Raw genomic sequence first — 22,855 nt, forward strand, 5'->3', positions numbered from 1 at the left:
TACTAGTTTCGGAAGCTAAACTTCCATCGTCAGGTCTGAATAATAACAATAGTTATTATTCAGACCTGACGATGGAAGTTTAGCTTCCGAAACTAGTAGTCTTTAATAAAACTCAAGTGGTATAAAAACAAGTGTTTTCTTTAATCATTGTAACTAACTTACCATCATGCTGCTTCCCGCAAGGGTAGGGGGTGATAATAGAACGCCACACCAATCTGTCTTTGCAAACAAACTTCACCCCTTCCACATTTATGTATCTCCTCATAGCCAGGGATTATTTCGACTCCTCATCTGACCACTTTCAAGTTTGAAATACTTGATTGTGTCAAGTTTTACTTTCCAAATATCCAAAATCGTTTGCCTGTTCCGTAATTTCCCCATTTACCGCTGTTTTACACCCGGATCTGCATTCTTTCAACACCATAAATTTGGATTTGTCAACATTCATCAGCAAATAACTTTCCTTGCACACACTATACTCCTTTGCCACCAGCTCCTGCAGGTCTTCTCCACTACAGCAAGAAGCGCAGCATCATCAGCATACAAAAGGCAACAGACAGTCGAATCGATCACTCACATAATTTATTAGAAATCCCTTTTTGTAAATCCAGACTTGCGCAAAGACACTCATTTCTCATAGCTCCAAAACTGTTCAACTTATTCCACAAAGACTATTTGTTAGATGTTAATTCCCTAAGTTCGTGTAAATTAAAAAATTTGCTTAGATTATTTATAAAAGAGACAGATTTAAGTTCCTTTTTCATTTAGAACATGATCGCTAGCTTTTTACTTTTTTACTTTGTCATCTTTTTTATGTTTAAGTTTTAATTAAAAAAAAATAAAATAAAAAATTGCTCACTGAGAGTCAAGTATTTTTATTTTTATTTTTTTTTGTATTTAATTTAAGTTTTTTGTATTTTGTATTAACTAATTATACTTAGAAACCTATACCCTTATACCCTGTACTATGACTATTTATTTTGTATACCCACACACAGGCCATGCCTTTGTGGGATCTTTCTTTGTATTTATTTTTATTTTTTATAAATATTTTTTGTTTTTGAATTTATGTAATGCAAAAGAATTTTAAATAAAGAAAAAAAAAAAAAAAAAAACTCACAATGTACTTTTTACAAAATCAATAAACTTTTCATTGCAATATGTAATTATAATTTTTCAGGAGACGTCCATGGAAAACAGTGTTTTGAATATTAGTATCGATTCACATATTAGTATCGATTCCGACAGTGAGCCAGAAACTACTCGTAAAGATCTTTCTACAAGTCCGGAAACAAACTCCGATCATAAATATGATCGGACAGAATATGACACAATCGACGGCTTTCCTTTTCCGAGGCCCTTTAAATCTAGTAAGAAAATCAATGAATTTGCCAAGGTATTCCTATTCTATCGTTATTTAGATAAATGTAAAGAAATTTCAAATATGTTACTCGACAAATCTAAAATTGCAAAAAAGGGGGTTCCAATATTAGATAAAAGAAGTATCGATCTCGAAGACATCGCAGATTATATTAAGTCCAACACAAAGAAAATACTACTCGAAAATATGGTTACCAGACGGTGGTGCGCGGAAATGGTAATGTATTACAACAGTTTGAATAAACCGGGTTTGCCCGATCTGCTAATGAAGCTGGACGTCTACAAAAAGATCGCTAATAAAACTCCCGCATACTCCGCATTCACCGATGACATGTTTGTGTTTCCCACGCCGTCCTTAATCATACCGTTTGTGTACGAAAAACCGCCCTCCATTAGTTTAAAAGAATATATCGAACGTTTGGGCGAGGAACTTAAGACAAGAGAGGAACAGCAAAAAAATAAAGGTGAAAAGAAGAGTGAAAAGGTTTCGCATTCAAAAACTGTTGAAATTGACGCTAATTCAAATATAGAAATTTGCGATGTTATTGATGAATCTCCGCAGAAAAATCAAGGTAAGACACTCCATGAACCTCAATCCTCAATATGTATGTATCTAATAAATACATTCCTTTTTTGCGTTGCTCATTTATTTTTTTATATTATTGTCCGCCTCCGTAGTGTAATGGTCAGCATGCTCGGCTACCGTTCTGGGAGGTCCCGGGTTCGATTCCCAGGGGGGTTTAATAAATATAAGTGATTTTTTCACTCAATATTACACTGGACTGGTACCTGAAGTGGAGGGCTGATCACCTTTCCTTCATGTGTAATCAATCGAGATAACACTGCGTTTATATGAAGCAGTGCCCTATGCACCATTGGGGTGCGGTAAGGGTTTTATTACTATTATTATTAGGTTGATGCAAAAGTAATGTCGTATTTTTAGGTAATCTGGCATATCATTTTTACCAACTGTGTTAATAGTTATTCTTAATGTTGTTTTATATCATATAAAGGAGGGTTTTTTCTAACATTTTATTCAGATTACCGCTAGCGGTTGCGCTATATAGAGCCCTTGTCAATTTTTTTAAATGTCAGAAAAAAGAGTGCATATTCGACACTTTTACTTTTTGAATTCGATAAAGGCCACAAAGCAACTGAGGCAACCAAAAACATACGTGATGCGGACGGCAGAGGTGCTATCGATGTTCGAAGCAGTCAACGATGGTTTGCTAAATTCAGATCTGGGAACTATCATCAGCTGATGAAGAAAGATTGGTACGCCTTTCAACCACCATTGATGATGTACTGGAAGCCATACTTGAAGCTGATCCCCGTCAAAATACCAGGGATATCGCAGTGACGATGGATATTGATCAATCTACGGTGGTGAGGCATCTGCATCGCATTGGAACGGGTTCCAAGTACGACGTATGGGCACAATGCGTTGCCACATTCTGCGATGATAACACAACGTAAATTTAAGGAGCTAAAATGGGATGTTTTGAAGCATCCACCTTACTCTTCTGATTTTCACATTTTTTTATCTTTACAAAATGATAAAAATGGGAAAAAAAATTAAAACAACGGAGAAGGTGAAAACAGCACTAGAAAACATACTTTGCATCGAAACCCGAAAGTTTATATTCAAATGGGATTAATTAAAAGTTGACAGAAAGATGGAAGAATTTTTTTCAACCTGTTAACCGGGCGGGACGCATAAATACGTCAAACGTAAACAATATCGCGACGGGTAAGACATATGAATACATCCTTGAAATATATGTTGCGCCCTGGAACGGGCGGGACGAACAACAAAGGTGTTAGTCATCCATACATGTCTCCACATGAATTTAAGACACGGAGTGAATCAGTATTCGCGCCCGTTGCAAGTTACGTAATTGGACAGCGGACTGCCCGGTTAACAGGTTAAAATAATTGAAAATATGTAAATAACTAAATTAGTAAAGTAATGCAAAAAAAAATAATTGTTTTCATGAAAAAATACGACGTTACTTATGCATCAACCTAATATATTGTCACTTATTTTACAGTTTTGCTTCTCACTAGACCTTTTCAGTTTAGTGATATTCCTGTTATTCAGAAAATTTGAATTGTGGAGTGAGTTGATGATGATTATAGTGCTAACACCTCTTGAGAAATATTTTTCTTGCTTTTTATTGTAAATGAGTTTTTTTTGGTATTTTTGTGCACAATTTTGCTTTTAACTTGAATATATTCATCTATATTTGTAGATTAAAAAGATTTTATATCAAATTTAATAGTAATTACAATATAATAATAAACATAAATATATAGTTGTATGTGTCAATAAATATTTTTTATTTAGATTTTTATACATACACTACATGAAAACATTAATAAAACAAGATACCACATTTGGTTAAAGAAACTCGAGTATGTAGTTGAATTTTTTATTTATTATTATGCAATAAAACTTTATAAATTGCTTCCATGATCCATAATGTTATAAATAATGATACCATATATTAAAGAGCTATCAAGAAATAACTACAAAAGGACTTTTTTTCAAAGGAATCAGCAATATGAAAAATTAGATACATTTTAACTTTATTGTTCTGTCAAATGTAAACTGTGTGCCAACTATAGGTAAAGGTTAATTAATGGAACAGTTACCAGAATCACACGGATTTAAGATTTTCTTAGAAAATATTAGAAAAGGATTTTAATTTCAGAAGAAAAGAGCGATGAGACGGATTCATCTTGGGTAGCATCAAATTCAGAATCTAATGAAGACTCACATTCATCGGAACCAAATGAAGATTCACATTCGTCAGAACCACACGAAGATTCAGATTCATCAGAATCAGACGAAGAAGAGACACCCGATTACTTTGAAACCCCAATCGGAAAGCTATTCATCGATATCGGAGTAAACTTGGTGCAGGAATTTGTTCAACGGGATCTGTTGAAGCAGCAGAAGAAGACGCTGCAGAAAGAACGCCGCTTCGGAGGCAGAAATCTAAAAGCCACCGAATTATCCGTCACCGCTTTAATTAAAAACCTAAATTACAGCAAAGCGGCCAATACAGTTTTCAAGTTCCCGCAGAAAACCTGCAAAGTCTGCGATTTCAAAACCGAATCTTCTCTAGTTCTCGGGCTCCATGTGGCGATGCCGCACTTGAAAAATAATATGTACCACTGCAACTACTGCGCATTCAAAACCCGCAGTCCTCAGGACATTCTGGATCATAATAAAATCAAGCACGATACCATATGTCGGCTGGACGAGTACACTCTGAATCACGCGTGTTGCAACTGCCAATTTGAAACCAACGTCAAGCGTAAACTGGATCGGCATTTGGTGAAATGTGCCGAAGAGTTTGACCAAAAAATCAATCTCGGACCTCCGCTGGATTGGCATCCTCCCTGTAAAAAATATGAGGTATTTTCTTTCCCTTTTATGGAGGTTGGTGTAACAGTGATCAGTGTTCCGGAAACTTTTTCTGTTCAAGGTACACCTGCCAAATTGAGAAATTTTGAAGGTACACCAAAGAACGAAAACAAACTTTATTTAATATTGATTTATTATTAAAATTAATTTAATGCAAAAACATATATAACATCGCTCACTCCTTTAAAAAATGTCATAAATCAAAAATCGTCAAATTTCAGTTGTGCATGTTTTCGGAATGCCCAGAAAATGTACTATATCCCAGCAAAAGATACATATTTTTAACAACATTTTGAGTGTGTCCAAATACTTGTTCACAAAATCTGGATTATCTCCAATTACAGGAGTTATTTTCATATTATTTTTTGACATCTCATCAAAGATGAAGAAGAATATGGAAGTCTGGGCATTTACGGGGCTGACGACCGTCATCGGCTGGTTTAAGTGATCACTTTACATACGTGTAACATTCACCAATTCTACCCATAATTGACAACCACACTACTCAAATTCTCGGAAATTCTTTATATATGAACCAATTTAGAAACCTTGTTCTTGAATCACTAGAACTTCACTAGAGTCATCTATTGGTGAGATGTAAAGAAGCTTTTTACTAAGCAGAATCTCTTATATTAGTGAACAAGTATTTGGAAGAAGTATTTTGTGAACATGTAACAATGATAAAAGAAAACACTTGTTTTATACCACTTGAGTTTTATTAAAGACTACATGTTCCGGAAGCTAAACTTCCATTATTCAATAATAAATTCCTAAATTCTAATAATAATTTATTAAATAATATATTGTTTCAAAATTCTTCACCTTTGCTATCCATTTTTCCTTTGTTTTCGAACTCCGCCCCTTGACTAACCCCCTCACCCTAACTTTCCCCTCTCCTTATTTGTAGGACAATTTTATATTTTATATTTTAGTTATTATACAGACCTGAATGATGGAAGTTTAACTTCCAAAACATGTAGTCTTTAATAAAACTCAAGTGGTATAAAACAAGTGTTTTCTTTAATCATTGTTACATGTCTTACCACAAAGTTAATGCCGAAACAATAAATAAAATGGAGTCTAAAAATAATAATAAAAAAAACTGATTATTCCCTATTTTTAGCAACAGAGTATGTATGATCAGGTTATAAAGCAAATGGCTCAGGCCAGCGCTGAGAAAACTAAACCAGCTCCTGTTGAAGTATCGCAGAGTGCTGGTCCCAAGACCCCCCCGCTTCCTGTGCAGGGAGTTGCGCCCATTCGAGGCGGGAAGGTGTACGGAAACAACCAAATTCCATTCTCATCATCATCCTTCATGTTGCCGGTAAGAAACCTATTATCTTCGAGACTGACATAGCTTTATTCTAACGCAATGCCTTATTCAGGACCGTGTTGCTTCCGGTATGTGGAATATTATGAGTATCATCGTTGAACCACAAACTAGACAAAAATATCAAAATCTTCTAGTACTCAACCACGATACACGGTTTACACGCAACGAAGGTTTAATAGTCCCAAGAATTAACAATAAATATGGAAGTCAAACACTGCAATATAAATACATTGAAACCCCGAGATGCGAACAAAACTAGGAAGGAAGTAGACCGACATCTCCCCAGATCTATGTTGAAGAGTAGGCGATAAAAATACATATTCCTATTTGCAGCCTTTGTTATATGTATATACATATATGATATTTTTATATATTTATCTTTCTATATTTCCATATATATTTTCTAGTACACAATCATGATACACGATTTACACACAACAAAGGTTTGATTAGTCCCAAGAATCAACAATAAATATGGAAGTCAAACACTGCAATATAAATACATTGAAACCCCGAGATGCGAACAAAACTAGGAAGGAAGTAGACCGACATCTCCCCAGATCTATGTTGAAAAGTAGGCGATAAAAATACATATTCCTATTTGCAGCCTTTGTTAGATGTATATACATATATGATATTTTATATATTTATCTTTCTATATTTCCATATATATTTTCTAGTACACAATCATGATACACGATTTACACACAACAAAGGTTTGATAGTCCCAAGAATCAACAATAAATATGGGAGTCAAAAACTGCAATATATTGTTCCAAACATTTTAAATTTATTACCGACGGAAGTTAGAGGTTAAAATAAAATATGGAACAGAGGCAAAATAAAGGAATGGGTCAAGAGTTAACCGGATCCACGCGGCTCGCATAAGCGTATGTGTTTTTACAAGACATGCCCCATACGCGACTGACATAAGCGTTTGTGTTTTCACTTTGCTCCAAGTTTCGAACCTCAGTTCAACTTGGAGGGATTTTTTCATGGTGTGGAACTTTGGATAAAATAATACGTCAATCCTCTGCCTTATGACATCTGTTGAAATATCTGACTAATAATTTGTAACATCACAAGGATAAATAAAACAACAGATCCCTGATTTTTCTTGCGGTCGGTAATTAGTCCGCGCCATAATCATGCCCTATATCTGTCTCACTCTCGACGCTACGCATCGCCAGTGGGTAAGAGTGACACACGATGCGTGCTTTGATTTATTTATGTTACGATCTAATTTGTTTATATTACGATATATTTCAAGAATAATGTGACACACGTGTATTATAGAGTACCAAAAAGGTACAATGAATCCCATTGAACGTTTTTGTTTGGGAAAATAAATCGTTTCATAACTAAATACATGATAAAAGTAATCGTTTAAAAAACGGCGAAATACAGCCGCGCACGAGCGTCTCTTAGGAACAAAGTTAACGCGTTTAAAAGGTTAATTCTGTGAGAATTGTAAAATATTTTATATTCTTAATAATTTTTTGTTTGTTTGTATATTAAGTTAAAACGGACAAAAACAATAAAAAATGTATGTAAAAAGAACTCCACTGACAAGACACACAAGGTAGCTTGATGGGTCTCTACCAGAAATATTTGAAATAAGTTTAAAATTGTTCTTTACATAAATGTTTACAATTTATGTAAATACATATTTTAAAAAAATGTTGCATTCACACTAGGACAATCATTAACCAGTTCCCATTCAAGCTAAGACACAAACCTGCTGAAACCTTTTGTAGTAAACATTTTGTGTAGTTAACTAACTAACTAACTAACCATCACGCCGCTTCCCCGCAGGGGTAGGCAGAGAGAATAGAGCGCCACACCACTCTGTCCTTGCAAACATTCTTCGCCTCTTCCACGTTCATGCATCTCCTCATACATACCCGCCGATTGTTACGACTCCTAACCTGACCACTTTCAAGTATTTGGCATACCTGATCGTGCCATGTTTTTCTCGGTCTTCCTCTGCTTCTTTTCCCGCTAACATTCGCCTCATAAATTTGTTTTACCGTTCTTTCCTCACTCATTCGTTCGACATGTCCAAACCATCTCAACACACCTTTCTTAATTTTATCGATAATGCTTATCTCAGCTTTGCATTCCTTCCTTATTTCACTATTCGTACATCTATCATACATCGTTTGTGTAGTTTTAAGTGTGAAAATAGTGCTATGTTGTGAAAATAGTGCTATGCTATACATATTTTGTGTAGTTTTAAGTGTGAAAATAGTGCTATGGTAGTGAAGGGTAGTATTGTTTGCATGCTGTGGTAGTGATTGTCCTGACGAAGAGACGGGTACGTCTCAAAACCGGAGACATAAAAATCTGTTCCTAATAACGAGGGCTAAAGCCCAAGCGTGACTCGGGTTTATATTGCCCTTAGGCAAAGAGTGTGTCAAATGAGTCTGAGTGCTGCTCAGGCAAATCGCATTCCAATTTGGCATTGTTGATTTGCCCTTGCCAAATATATTTATGTATTTGTTTTTACTGACTATCTTCGTTGTCATGTAAATAGGCACTCACCGAGCATTGGCTAGTCTATAAACTTGTAAATGCACATTCCTTTGACTGTATTTCCGTTAGTATTTAAGTCCATTAAAATAAGAGATTAACAAGATTCTCATCACCTGTATCCTACAGGTCCATTGTCTATCTAAATGCGATGACTGAGCATTTTCTGTAAATGTCTTTGCACTGTTCTGTGTCTGTCTGCTGAGCTGGTCGGGGTTGTCCCTTTCACTGCCTACACTAGTATACTTCTAGAAACGCTGGTGGTGGATTTACAAACTTTTATTAATTTAAATTGGCAGTGACAGGAATATTGAAAGCTTTTAAAAATGAATTCACAGTAAAATCGGGATACAATTTTATTTCATATTTTTTATAAATTTCGCATTTTAGTTTAAAAAAATTGCTTTGAAAGAGAAGGTCTGTCAGGAAGCCTAGATGCTTGTGTCAGATATGGGAATGCGGTGGGACAGCTTTCAATATGTACAATAACTATTGTCAACTATTCATCTAGAAGGTCTGTCAGGAAGCCTAGATGCTTCTGTATCAGATCTGGGAATGCGGTGGGACAGCTTTCAATATGTACAATAACTATTGTCAACTATATATCTAGGTCTGTCAGGAAGCCTAGATGCTTCTGTATCAGATCTGGGAATGCGGTGGGACAGCTTTCAATATGTACAATAACTATTGTCAACTATACATCTAGAAGGTCTGTCAGGAAGCCTAGATGCTTCTGTATCAGATCTGGGAATGCGGTGGGACAGCTTTCAATATGTACAATAACTATTGTCAACTATACATCTGGAAGGTCTGTCAGGAAGCCTAGATGCTTCTGTATCAGATCTGGGAATGCGGTGGGACAGCTTTCAATATTTACAACTAACTATTGTTAGATAAACATCTAGAAGGTCTGTCAGGAAGCCTAGATGCTTCTGTATCAGATCTGGGAATACGGTGGGACAGCTTTCAATATGTACAATAACTATTGTTAACTATTCATCTAGAAGATCTGTCAGGAAGCCTAGATGCTTCTGTATCAGATTTGGGAATGCGGTGGGACAGCTTTCAATATGTACAATAACTATTGTCAACTATACATCTGGAAGGTCTGTCAGGAAGCCTAGATGCTTCTGTATCAGATCTGGGAATGCGGTGGGACAGCTTTCAATATGTACAATAACTATTGTCAACTATACATCTGGAAGGTCTGTCAGGAAGCCTAGATGCTTCTGTATCAGATCTGGGAATGCGGTGGGACAGCTTTCAATATTTACAACTAACTATTGTTAGATATACATCTGGAAGGTCTGTCAGGAAGCCTAGATGCTTCTGTATCAGATCTGGGAATGCGGTGGGACAGCTTTCAATATGTACAATAACTATTGTTAACTATTCATCTAGAAGGTCTGTCAGGAAGCCTAGATGCTTCTGTATCAGATCTGGGAATGCGGTGGGACAGCTTTCAATATGTACAATAACTATTGTTAACTTTTCATCTAGAAGGTCTGTCAGGAAGCCTAGATGCTTCTGTATCAGATCTGGGAATGCGGTGGGACAGCTTTCAATATTTACAACTAACTATTGTTAGATATACATCTGGAAGGTCTGTCAGGAAGCCTAGATGCTTCTGTATCAGATCTGGGAATGCGGTGGGACAGCTTTCAATATGTACAACTAACTATTGTTAGATATACATCTGGAAGGTCTGTCAGGAAGCCTAGATGCTTCTGTATCAGATCTGGGAATGCGGTGGAACAGCTTTCAATATGTATAATAACTATTGTTAACTATTCATCTAGAAGATCTGTCAGGAAGCCTAGATGCTTCTGTATCAGATTTGGGAATGCGGTGGGACAGCTTTCAATATGTACAATAACAATTGTCAACTATACATCTGGAAGGTCTGTCAGGAAGCCTAGATGCTTCTGTATCAGATCTGGGAATGCGGTGGGACAGCTTTCAATATGTACAATAACTATTGTCAACTATACATCTGGAAGGTCTGTCAGGAAGCCTAGATGTTTCTGTATCAGATCTGGGAATGCGGTGGGACAGCTTTCAATATGTACAATAACTATTGTCAACTATACATCTAGAAGGTCTGTCAGGAAGCCTAGATGCTTCTGTATCAGATCTGGGAATGCGGTGGGACAGCTTTCAATATTTACAACTAACTATTGTTAGATATACATCTGGAAGGTCTGTCAGGAAGCCTAGATGCTTCTGTATCAGATCTGGGAATGCGGTGGGACAGCTTTCAATATGTACAACTAACTATTGTTAGATATACATCTGGAAGGTCTGTCAGGAAGCCTAGATGCTTCTGTATCAGATTTGGGAATGCGGTGGGACAGCTTTCAATATGTACAATAACTATTGTCAACTATACATCTGGAAGGTCTGTCAGGAAGCCTAGATGCTTCTGTATCAGATCTGGGAATGCGGTGGGACAGCTTTCAATATGTACAATAACTATTGTCAACTATACATCTGGAAGGTCTGTCAGGAAGCCTAGATGTTTCTGTATCAGATCTGGGAATGCGGTGGGACAGCTTTCAATATGTACAATAACTATTGTCAACTATACATCTAGAAGGTCTGTCAGGAAGCCTAGATGCTTCTGTATCAGATCTGGGAATGCGGTGGAACAGCTTTCAATATGTACAATAACTATTGTTAACTATTCATCTAGAAGGTCTGTCAGGAAGCCTAGATGCTTCTGTATCAGATCTGGGAATGCGGTGGGACAGCTTTCAATATGTACAACTAACTATTGTTAGATAAACATCTAGAAGGTCTGTCAGGAAGCCTAGATGCTTCTGTATCAGATCTGGGAATGCGGTGGGACAGCTTTCAATATTTACAACTAACTATTGTCAACTATATATCTAGGTCTGTCAGGAAGCCTAGATGCTTCTGTATCAGATCTGGGAATGCGGTGGGACAGCTTTCAATATGTACAATAACTATTGTCAACTATACATCTAGAAGGTCTGTCAGGAAGCCTAGATGCTTCTGTATCAGATCTGGGAATACGGTGGGACAGCTTTCTATATGTACAATAACTATTGTCAACTATACATCTAGGTCTGTCAGGAAGTCTAGATGCTTCTGTATCAGATCTGGGAATGCGGTGGAACAGCTTTCAATATGTTCAACTTACTATTGTTAGATATACATCTAGAAGGTCTGTCAGGAAGCCAAGATGCTTCTGTATCAGATCTGGGAATGCGGTGGGACAGCTTTCAATATTTACAACTAACTATTGTCAACTATATATCTAGGTCTGTCAGGAAGCCTAGATGCTTCTGTATCAGATCTGGGAATGCGGTGGGACAGCTTTCAATATTTACAACTAACTATTGTTAGATATACATCTGGAAGGTCTGTCAGGAAGCCTAGATGCTTCTGTATCAGATCTGGGAATGCAGTGGGACAGCTTTCAATATGTACAACTAACTATTGTTAGATAAACATCTAGAAGGTCTGTCAGGAAGCCTAGATGCTTCTGTATCAGATCTGGGAATGCGGTGGAACAGCTTTCAATATGTACAATAACTATTGTTAACTATTCATCTAGAAGATCTGTCAGGAAGCCTAGATGCTTCTGTATCAGATTTGGGAATGCGGTGGGACAGCTTTCAATATGTACAATAACTATTGTCAAATATACATCTGGAAGGTCTGTCAGGAAGCCTAGATGCTTCTGTATCAGATCTGGGAATGCGGTGGGACAGCTTTCAATATGTACAATAACTATTGTCAACTATACATCTAGAAGGTCTGTCAGGAAGCCTAGATGCTTCTGTATCAGATCTGGGAATATGGTGGGACAGCTTTCTATATGTACAATAACTATTGTCAACTATACATCTAGGTCTGTCAGGAAGTCTAGATGCTTCTGTATCAGATCTGGGAATGCGGTGGGACAGCTTTCAATATGTACAACTAACTATTGTTAGATAAACATCTAGATGGTCTGTCAGGAAGCCTAGATGCTTCTGTATCAGATCTGGGAATACGGTGGGACAGCTTTCTATATGTACAATAACTACAGTATCTACTCAATGAATTAGGGCCACGCAGAATTTCGCGCAATTTCTCAATTCAAACAGGAATAACTCAGAGAAAACCTTGAATAAAACAACATTGAATTTTATTTACACATGAACACTTTATTACGCTTAAACTATGCATATATTTTCATATAAATATAGTTAGTATTTAGTATTTCCACCTTTGGCAGAAATAACTGCCTCAATTCTTTTTGGCATACTTAAAATGCACTGTTTTATCATGTTTTTTATTTCTTCGTCTTCTGACCAAATTTTTTGAATATTTTTTTTTAGACGGTCTACTGTCGGATTTGGAAATGAGTATACCTTATTTTTTAACATGATCCATACGTTTTCTATAGGATTAAGGTCCGGAGAATTTCCAGGCCAGGGGAGCAAAGGTAGATTTTTGTTAGACAAAAATTTTATTATTGATTCAGCCCGGTGGCAAGGTGCCCCATCCTGCATGAAGGTGTATGGACCTTCTGTTGGGTCGAGTGTATGGTAGAAGGGCAATAAAATTCGTTCGAGGACCTGCTTATAGGAATTTCGGTTCATTGTTCCTTCCACGAAAAACAACGGCCCATGTAAATTGTTAATAAAACATGACCATATCATTGTTGCAGGGGGGTGTTTGATAACTTTTACCACACAGGCCTCATTGTAACGTTCCATTGGTGTTCTCCTGACGAATCGACGGCTCTCTGTCACGGCTTCTAACCGGCACTCATCACTAAAGATGACCTGAAAAATAATGAAAATTTAAGTTTAATTCCAATATATAAGTTTATTTACTAAAATGATATGTTGAAAATTCAATTTAAATAAATACCTTTTTCCAATCATCTACCGAGTAATTTCGATGAAGCCTGGCCCATTTTAATCGATCCGCTTTCATTCGTGGTGTCAATTTTGGTACTTTTACAGGGCGCCTGCATTTCAGATTTACTTCGTAAAGACGTCGCCTCAGTGTTGATACCGATATATTTATACCCTCTTCTTCCAATTTTATTTTTAATGTTTTTGCTGATGCACTACGGTTTTCTAAGGCACTTTGAACGATTTTTCGATCAGTCCTCGGTGTTGTTTTTCTAATCCTACGACAGTTCTTTCGCCGATTGCTGGTGGCGGGAGACTGATTTTTTATTGATTTTGAAATTCTGTCCACTGTTTGACGAGAAACGTTTTCTTTTTTTGAAATTTCTCTATTAGATAGTATTCCTAATTTCAGTAGCACTATAACACTAGACTTTTTTTCCTCAGAAATGTCTTTACTTTTTCCCATTTTGTCCTTTTCAAAAAAGACACTTGTGTTTACAAAAAAAAATTATACTTTATGAACTAAAATTAAAAATTAAGTTTTTTTCACAAGGCACGATAACTATATAACCTCTCTGAACAAAACAACATCCAGAACTCAAGAAACTTCACTAATAAATGAGATAGGACTATTTTTTGAACTTTCAACTATCTGTATACCTGTGCTAATTATGGACCTTTCTCAGAAAAAGGGTTTGAAATATTGTAAAGGCTTAAATAATCCAGGTATATTTTACATATTATTGAAGGTAATATACATGATATTAGATGTCAATAGAAAACTTAAAGTATTTATGTAAAATAAATATAATAATCCAAAAGATTTCAGAGTATTCAAAAAAATAATGGGTGGCCCTAATTCATTGAGTAGATACTGTATTGTCAACTATACATCTAGGTCTGTCAGGAAGCCTAGATGCTTCTGTATCAGATCTGGGAATGCGGTGGGACAGCTTTCAATATGTACAATAACTATTGTCAACTATACATCTAGAAGGTCTGTCAGGAAGCCTAGATGCTTCTGTATCAGATCTGGGAATACGGTGGGACAGCTTTCTATATGTACAATAACTATTGTCAACTATACATCTAGGTCTGTCAGGAAGTCTAGATGCTTCTGTATCAGATCTGGGAATGCGGTGGAACAGCTTTCAATATGTTCAACTAACTATTGTTAGATATACATCTAGAAGGTCTGTCAGGAAGCCTAGATGCTTCTGTATCAGATCTGGGAATGCGGTGGGAATGCTTTCAATATGTACAATAACTATTGTCAACTATACATCTAGAAGGTCTGTCAGGAAGCCTAGATGCTTCTGTATCAGATCTGGGAATGCGGTGGAACAGCTTTCAATATGTTCAACTAACTATTGTTAGATATACATCTAGAAGGTCTGTCAGGAAGTCTAGATGCTTCTGTATCAGATCTGGGAATGCGGTGGGAATGCTTTCAATATGTACAATAACTATTGTCAACTATACATCTAGAAGGTCTGTCAGGAAGTCTAGATGCTTCTGTATCAGATCTGGGAATGCGGTGGAACAGCTTTCAATATGTTCAACTAACTATTGTTAGATATACATCTAGAAGGTCTGTCAGGAAGCCTAGATGCTTCTGTATCAGATCTGGGAATGCGGTGGAACAGCTTTCAATATGTTCAACTAACTATTGTTAGATATACATCTAGAAGGTCTGTCAGGAAGTCTAGATGCTTCTGTATCAGATCTGGGAATGCGGTGGGAATGCTTTCAATATGTACAATAACTATTGTCAACTATACATCTAGAAGGTCTGTCAGGAAGCCTAGATGCTTCTGTATCAGATCTGGGAATGCGGTGGGACAGCTTTCAATATGTACAATAACTATTGTCAACTATACATCTGGAAGGTCTGTCAGGATGCCTAGATGCTTTTGTATCAGATCTGGGAATGCGGTGGGACAGCTTTCAATATGTACAATAACTATTGTCAACTATACATCTGGAAGGTCTGTCAGGAAGCCTAGATGTTTCTGTATCAGATCTGGGAATGTGGTGGGACAGCTTTCAATATGTACAATAACTATTGTCAACTATACATCTAGAAGGTCAGTCAGGGAGCCTAGATGCTTCTGTATCAGATCTGGGAATGCGGTGGGACAGCTTTCAATATGTACAATAACTATTGTTAACTATTTATCTAGAAGGTCTGTCAGGGAGCCTAGATGCTTCTGTATCAGATCTGGGAATGCGGTGGAACAGCTTTCAATATGTTCAACTAACTATTGTTAGATATACATCTAGAAGGTCTGTCAGGAAGTCTAGATGCTTCTGTATCAGATCTGGGAATGCGGTGGGACAGCTTTCAATATGTACAATAACTATTGTTGACTATTCATCTAGAAGGTCTGTCAGGCAGCCTAGATGCTTCTGTATCAGATCTGGGAATGTGGTGGAACAGCTTTCAATATGTTCAACTTACTATTGTTAGATATACATCTAGAAGGTCTGTCAGGAAGCCAAGATGCTTCTGTATCAGATCTGGGAATGCGGTGGGACAGCTTTCAATATGTACAATAACTATTGTCAACTATTCATCTAGAAGGTCTGTCAGGAAGCCTAGATGCTTCTGTATCAGATTTGGGAATGCGGTGGGACAGCTTTCAATATGTACAATAACTATTGTCAACTATTCATCTAGAAGGTCTGTCAGGAAGCCTAGATGCTTCTGTATTAGATCTGGGAATGCGGTAGGACAACTGTTCAATGTACACTTGTCCATCATCTGCAGTGAGTTATATTTTCAAATGGGATACGCTAATCCAACAAAAGAGCTAATTCAACAAAAGTATGCCGATGACACTTCTGTCTCTTTCTTACAGGGTGGAGAGACCAGTGTGTCCCTGCTCCCCGCCACTCGGGAGTTCCCCCTCATCTGTGAGATCTGCGACGGCTACCTGCGAGACTTGCAACAGCTCCGGAAGCACATGGAGTGGATTCACAAGGTCAAGATACACCCCGCCATTCAGCTCAAACCTCCACTCAACTGCATGAAGTGCGCTTTTCGGTTAGTACCCGCATCCTTCAACAATTGACATTTCTGTTGGGTAATACATCTAAAATTAAACAAGGTTTATTTGGTTGAATTCTACATTTATTTATGTATATGTTAATTGTGACGCGTTTCGTCTTCTTAGGACATTATCAAACACTTTCACTGTTTGATAACGTAACATATCGTCAAATCTTAAATCTTTTATTTCTTTACATTATATGGATCACTCTTTCTTGATTTTTACACATTTCCATCAATACTATACATCTACTGGCCATTTTATTTCGAATTTAGTCACTGTGTTTGGAGAGAAACATTCAAATGCCAAATGTTTCATACAGAACTTAAACTAACTACATGGCTTTTATGTATTAATTTTAAATCAAACACAGATTTTTTGAGTCTACGAAGTTGTATTTTATTAACAAAAACACATAAAAATTATATTGTGACAATTGTTTCGCCTTGTTAGGGCATTATACATTTTGATAATGCCCTAACATTCGTTTGATAATGCCCTAACAAGGCGAAACAATTGTCACAATATAATCTTTATGTGTTTTTGTTAATAACATACAACTTAGTAGACTCAAAAAATCTGTGTTTGATTTATAATTAATACATAAATTAAAATGGAGTTCTACAAATTAAACGCCAAATCAATAAATAACTACATGGCGTTGAAAATTGTTACAAGCAGTAATGTCTAACTATCACTCGGTCACTTTTGCTTGGCAAGAAAATAAACATCAATGCAGTTAGTCATTTTTAACGAGTCAATATATTATACTTCCAAGTATAAAATCGCTTTGGGATTTTTTTCAGGGCAACATTAAGCTAGTAAGATGTCAAATAGTCAATAATCACGTTTTTGTAAAAACTGCTCTCGGTCACTTTCTCCTGAATGACTACGATATACATATATGCATAAAATTGTCTTATTATGACGAAACGCGTCACGTATTAACATATACATAAATAAATGTAGAATTCAATCCAATAAACCTTGTTTAATTTTGGACATATTACCCAACAATTCAATATGGAATTCTACCAACTGTCTACCCTTACGGTGGTAAAAACTTCCGCATGCACCGGTGATATGTATTTTGGGAAAAATGTGATAATCTCTCTGGTAAGTATCTAAAAAAGGGGAAAAATACATCACAAGTACCCGCCATAGCTGGCAGAGCGACACGACCGCCGCGTAAGGTGATCTGCGCACTATTAACGCAGTCAACACGTTACGACATGCGCGTATATGTACACAAAGCATGCCACGCGCGCACACACAGAAATGTTTGTCAGCCTCCTTAGTGTAATGGTCAGCATGCTCGGCTACCGTACTGGAGGTCCCGGGTTGGATTCCCAGGAGGGGTTAAATAAATATAAGTGATTTTTTCACTCTAATATGTATTCAATATTACCCTGGACTGGTACCTGAAGCAGAGGGCTGATGACCTTTCCTTCATGTGGTCATGATCAAGATAACACCGCGTTTATATGATGGAGTGCCCTATGCACCATTGGGTGCAGATGAGGGTTTGAAGAAGAAGAAGATTCGTGATTTAATTCCTGATTTTTTCTGTTGCCGCAAATAAATAACTTTATATCATAATACTTTTATGTAATACATGATTATATTATGGAGGAATACAAAAATTGTGAGCCCGTATCTATTATATTTTATATTTATATCCTCATTTTTAAATTCGAATTGTAGTAAATACATATCACCGGGAGGGGAAGGTTAAACTGTTTTCTGCCTTGAGCGTATTCCTGTTTTCCAATGCTGTGCTTGCTAGGCCGGCCATACAAAATTAGCATGTAAATGTGTTCATATTTGTGATTGTTTCTTCCTAAGTCAAGCAATAATTTGAATAACTTGAAATATGGCACACTTTATATTTAACACTACAATGTTCATATTTGTGATTGTTTCTTCCTAAGTCAAGCAATAATTTGAATAACTTGAAATATGGCACACTTTATATTTAACACTACAATGTTCATATTTGTGATTGTTTCTTCCTAAGTCAAGCAATAATTTGAATAACTTGAAATATGGCACACTTTATATTTAACACTACAATGTTCATATTTGTGATTGTTTCTTCCTAAGTCAAGCAATAATTTGAATAACTTGAAATATGGCACACTTTATATTTAACACTACAATGTTCATATTTGTGATTGTTTCTTCCTAAGTCAAGCAATAATTTGAATAACTTGAAATATGGCACACTTTATATTTAACACTACAATGTTCATATTTGTGATTGTTTCTTCCTAAGTCAAGCAATAATTTGAATAACTTGAAATATGGCACACTTTATATTTAACACTACAATGTTCATATTTGTGATTGTTTCTTCCTAAGTCAAGCAATAATTTGAATAACTTGAAATATGGCACACTTTGTATTTAACACTACAATGTTCATATTTGGTAAGTCTTTATAATATCCACTAAATATATATGCCAAAAATATAACTCTGTTAGCTTTTGTTCGCCTCCATGGTGTAATGGTCAGCACGCTCAGCTACCGTACTGGAGGTCCCGGGTTCGATTCCCAGGATGGGTCAAATAAATACCAGTGATTTTTTCACTCTAATATTTATTTAATACTACCCTGGACTGGTACCTGAAGCGGAGGGCTGATCACCTTTCCTTCATGTGTTAATGATCAAGGTGTCACTGTATTTATATGATGCAGTACCCAATGCACCATCGGATGTGGATTGGGGTTAGAAGAAGATTCTTCAACAATTGGCATATTTTTTGTTTAAACTGTTCTCTGCCTCTCCAGTGCTGTGTTTGCCAGGCCGAGCATACAAAATTACCGTGTAAATGTGCTCATATTTGTACTTGTTTCTTTCTGGTTAACTTTCCCTTGCGGGTGTTGTGTACCTAGTACACATTGCTTCTAATAACCATAATATCTCTATAAATATAATAAGTGCAAGGCTAAGATTTTAGGTATTCCTCCATAACATATTTACGAATTGATTTGAAACATAATACTTGTAATATTCAGAATTTATCGGGTACATCGGAGGTATTATATATATATATATAAACAGCGCGTGAAGAGTGTGCGGGAACCGCGACACTATATTCGCATCTCACTCTTACATACAAGTACTGTGTAAGCGTGAGGAGCTCAAAGCTCAATGTTCTCTAGCTAGCGGTCAGTTGCTCTTGAGCTCCCGCTTCGTGAGAGTTGTCAGATTGTTTTTTAATGTTTTCAGCAAATAAATCTAAATTATTATAATTTTTTACTTCATTTATAATTAATTAAGGGGATTAGGCATGAATGTCCGTATTTTTCCTAATATCGCTAATTTAATTTAAAATCGCTAATTTTTGGTAAAATAAATCTACAATCAAAATGTAGTTCGAATCTAGTAGCTGAAGGAAACCAAGAAAGACTTGGCATGGGCAAGATGACATATCACCTGATGCAGTGCCCTATGGACACGACTGAATGATGGAATGGAAAGTATCATCTCCTGAGGCCTCCGTCTCTGAATATTTTACCACAGTCTATTTAGTGATTAGGCTGTTTATTATTTTTTAGTTTTCTGACTGACCAAGGATTAGAACGCCACCTCCTGGGATCACACGGCCTAGTGACGGAGGCGTTGCAGGAAGCAGCCGACAAGGCCAAGGATGGAGGGCGCTGTCCTATATGTGGTCAGGTATGAAATATTCACAAGGGAAGATATGTGCGAAAATGTAATGTATCAAGCCTGCTCAGTGCCACCTTCAAGTTGTGTGTGTGTAGATTATTATTAATTACTACTACTACTATCACGCCGTTTCCCCGCAGGGGTAGGCAAAGAGGATGGAACGCCACACAGACATACACTCTTCGCCTTCTTCACATCCATACATCTAGTCATACATGCCCTCCGATTACGCAGACTTTTGACACCGCCAGATTTTAGGTTCTGATTGATTGATTTTTTTCGGTCGTCCTCGTTCTGTTTTCCCTCTCACATTCGCCACATATATTTTCTTAGTCATTCTCTCGTTATCCATTCGCTCCACATGTCCATACCACGATACAGAATTCTTCCTAATCTTTGAATTATTCCTCGTTCAGCCTTACATTCCTTTCTTACATCTTCGTTTTTAATTCTGTCTTACAATGATTTTCCACACATTCGTCCGAGGGAGCGCATTTCAACAGCGTTCACTCTGCTTTCATTCTTCCTTTGCCAGTTCCATGTTTCGCTTCCATACATTAGTATCCACACATAATTATTAATTCATAGTTTATTTATTTTACTTAAAGTAAAATTTACTTAGTATTTATACAGCAGTGATGTATGGGAAAAAAAGTGCAGGAGAAATAGAGCATAGGAAAATAAGCATAGCAAAAATGGTACTGTTGGTTTCACATCTTTATTTGTACAAGAATGTGCAAACTCACTTTAGTTGTTTTACCATACTATGTATTTAGTCTGCCTCCGTGGTGTAATGGTTAGCGTGTTTAGCTTCCGTGCTGGAGGTTTCCCGGGTTCGATTCCCGGGGGGAGGGGTAAGAATAAATATTACTGACTTTACACTTACATTTATTTAATATTACCCTGGACTGGTCCCTGAAGCGTTGGAGTGATCACCTTGCCTTCATGTAAGTAATGATCAAGATAACACTGCGTCAATACAATGGAGTGCCCTGTGCACCATTGGGAGCAGATAAGGGTTAGAAGAAGTATTTATTATAGTATACTATGGAGATGTCCGCCTCCGTTGTGTAATGCTCGGCTACCGGTCTGGAGGTTCCGGGTGCGATTCCCAGGGTGGTCAAATAAATATAAGTGATTTTTTCACTGTAATATTTATTTTATATTACCCTGGACTGGTACCTGAAGCGGAGGACTTTCCTTCATGTGTTTACAATCAAGATAACACTGCATTAATATGATGCAGTGCCCTATGCACCATTGGGATGTGGATATAAGGGTTTGAATGAATGGAGATGTAGGTCTGCAAAATATCGATTATAATGTTTTTTCTTATTTTTTTCAGGTACACATGTGGAATCTTTTGAAGCACATGGTAGAAATACACAAAATGAATTTGAAGCCGGCAATTTTGTTCTACAAATGCACAGCATGCAACGACAAGTTCAGCAGGTACAAAGAGTTTGAGAGTCATGTCTATTCACGGCACAGTGCTGATGTGGATGTCACCAAGAAAACCAACGCTACTCCCACCTAATCTCTCCTCTCGCCCTGAGACAGAGGAAACCAGTGACAAATTTGTAACCATTACTTTATTTTATATTCAAAATGTAATTAGTTTTTATGCAATGTTAGAAATACCTGCACGAATAGAACTGAACAAGTAAAAAGGTCAACCGCCATCTGTGAGCATGGCGAAAGATTTATGTATCCATTCAAATAAAGATGGTAACTTAGGATGGTGGTGATAAATATAGTAGAGGTCGCGAAGTGATTACTTTTGACAGGAATTATTAACCCTTCCCTTAGGACGTTTGTCCACTACACGAAATTACACTGAATTTTACCATCCGGCACGTCAGTTAGCGTTTTAAAATGATGATTGGCTTGGATTGGCTTTTGTCCATCTTTTTTCGGATTGGAGCTCTTAATCGGTGCGTGAACACGTTGCGCGTAAATCCAATCACGCTAAACTGTCGTAGTCGCTTTCATTTTTCAAAACCAGACTGCCGGACGGTCAAATTCTGGGTAGAGTACAATCGCCCTTACGATGCTAAAAACTTTCCCGCGCTCCGGTGATATGTATTTTGTACAACATATGAAAATGTGATTTAAAAACCTTAAAAATGTGAATAATCCTAAATGTTACTTTAATTGACCATAGTTCAAGTTGAAATGTATCAATTTTGTAATGTTAGCACTGATAAGTACTTAAAAAAGAAAAAAATATATATTGTAAGTATTCAACACAGCTAGTGTAGCGATACAACCATCCCGAATGATGTCTTGCGCGCAGCTAAAATGAGATTGTCCGAAACATTATGAAGCCGCGTGTACGTAAAGTCCGGCATGCACGCATACTCTGAGAAATGTTGGTGTATTGGTGATTCTATTCCCGATTTATTTTACAATTTCTGTCGCTGCAAATGAATAACTTTATATTTTATTACTTTTTTAATACACTTAATAGTTTTACGGAGGAATACAAAAAATTCTTAGTCCGTATCTATTATATTTTATAGTGATATTCTCATTTTTAAACTTGAGTTGTAATAAATATATATCACCGAGAGGGGA

At 36.7% G+C, this 22,855-nt stretch overlaps 1 protein-coding gene across 1 annotated transcript; it reads left to right on the forward strand.

Moving 5' to 3' along the window:
* Positions 1–1,600: 1,600 nt before the first annotated feature.
* On the forward strand, positions 1,601–22,333 carry LOC148309303 (MOG interacting and ectopic P-granules protein 1-like). Its single transcript, XM_088260264.1, has 6 exons — positions 1,601–1,952; positions 4,095–4,804; positions 5,937–6,137; positions 16,414–16,598; positions 20,167–20,287; positions 21,624–22,333. The coding sequence occupies exons 1-6, from the start codon at positions 1,601–1,603 to the stop codon at positions 21,813–21,815; spliced, it is 1,761 nt and encodes a 586-aa protein (XP_088116390.1). The 3' UTR covers positions 21,816–22,333.
* Positions 22,334–22,855: the final 522 nt, after the last annotated feature.

The sequence above is a fragment of the Brachycentrus maculatus genome, unplaced genomic scaffold (assembly GCF_059751285.1).
Source record: "Brachycentrus maculatus isolate JH-2025_06_01 unplaced genomic scaffold, ASM5975128v1 h1tg000131l, whole genome shotgun sequence".
Taxonomy (NCBI): Eukaryota; Metazoa; Arthropoda; class Insecta; order Trichoptera; family Brachycentridae; genus Brachycentrus; species Brachycentrus maculatus.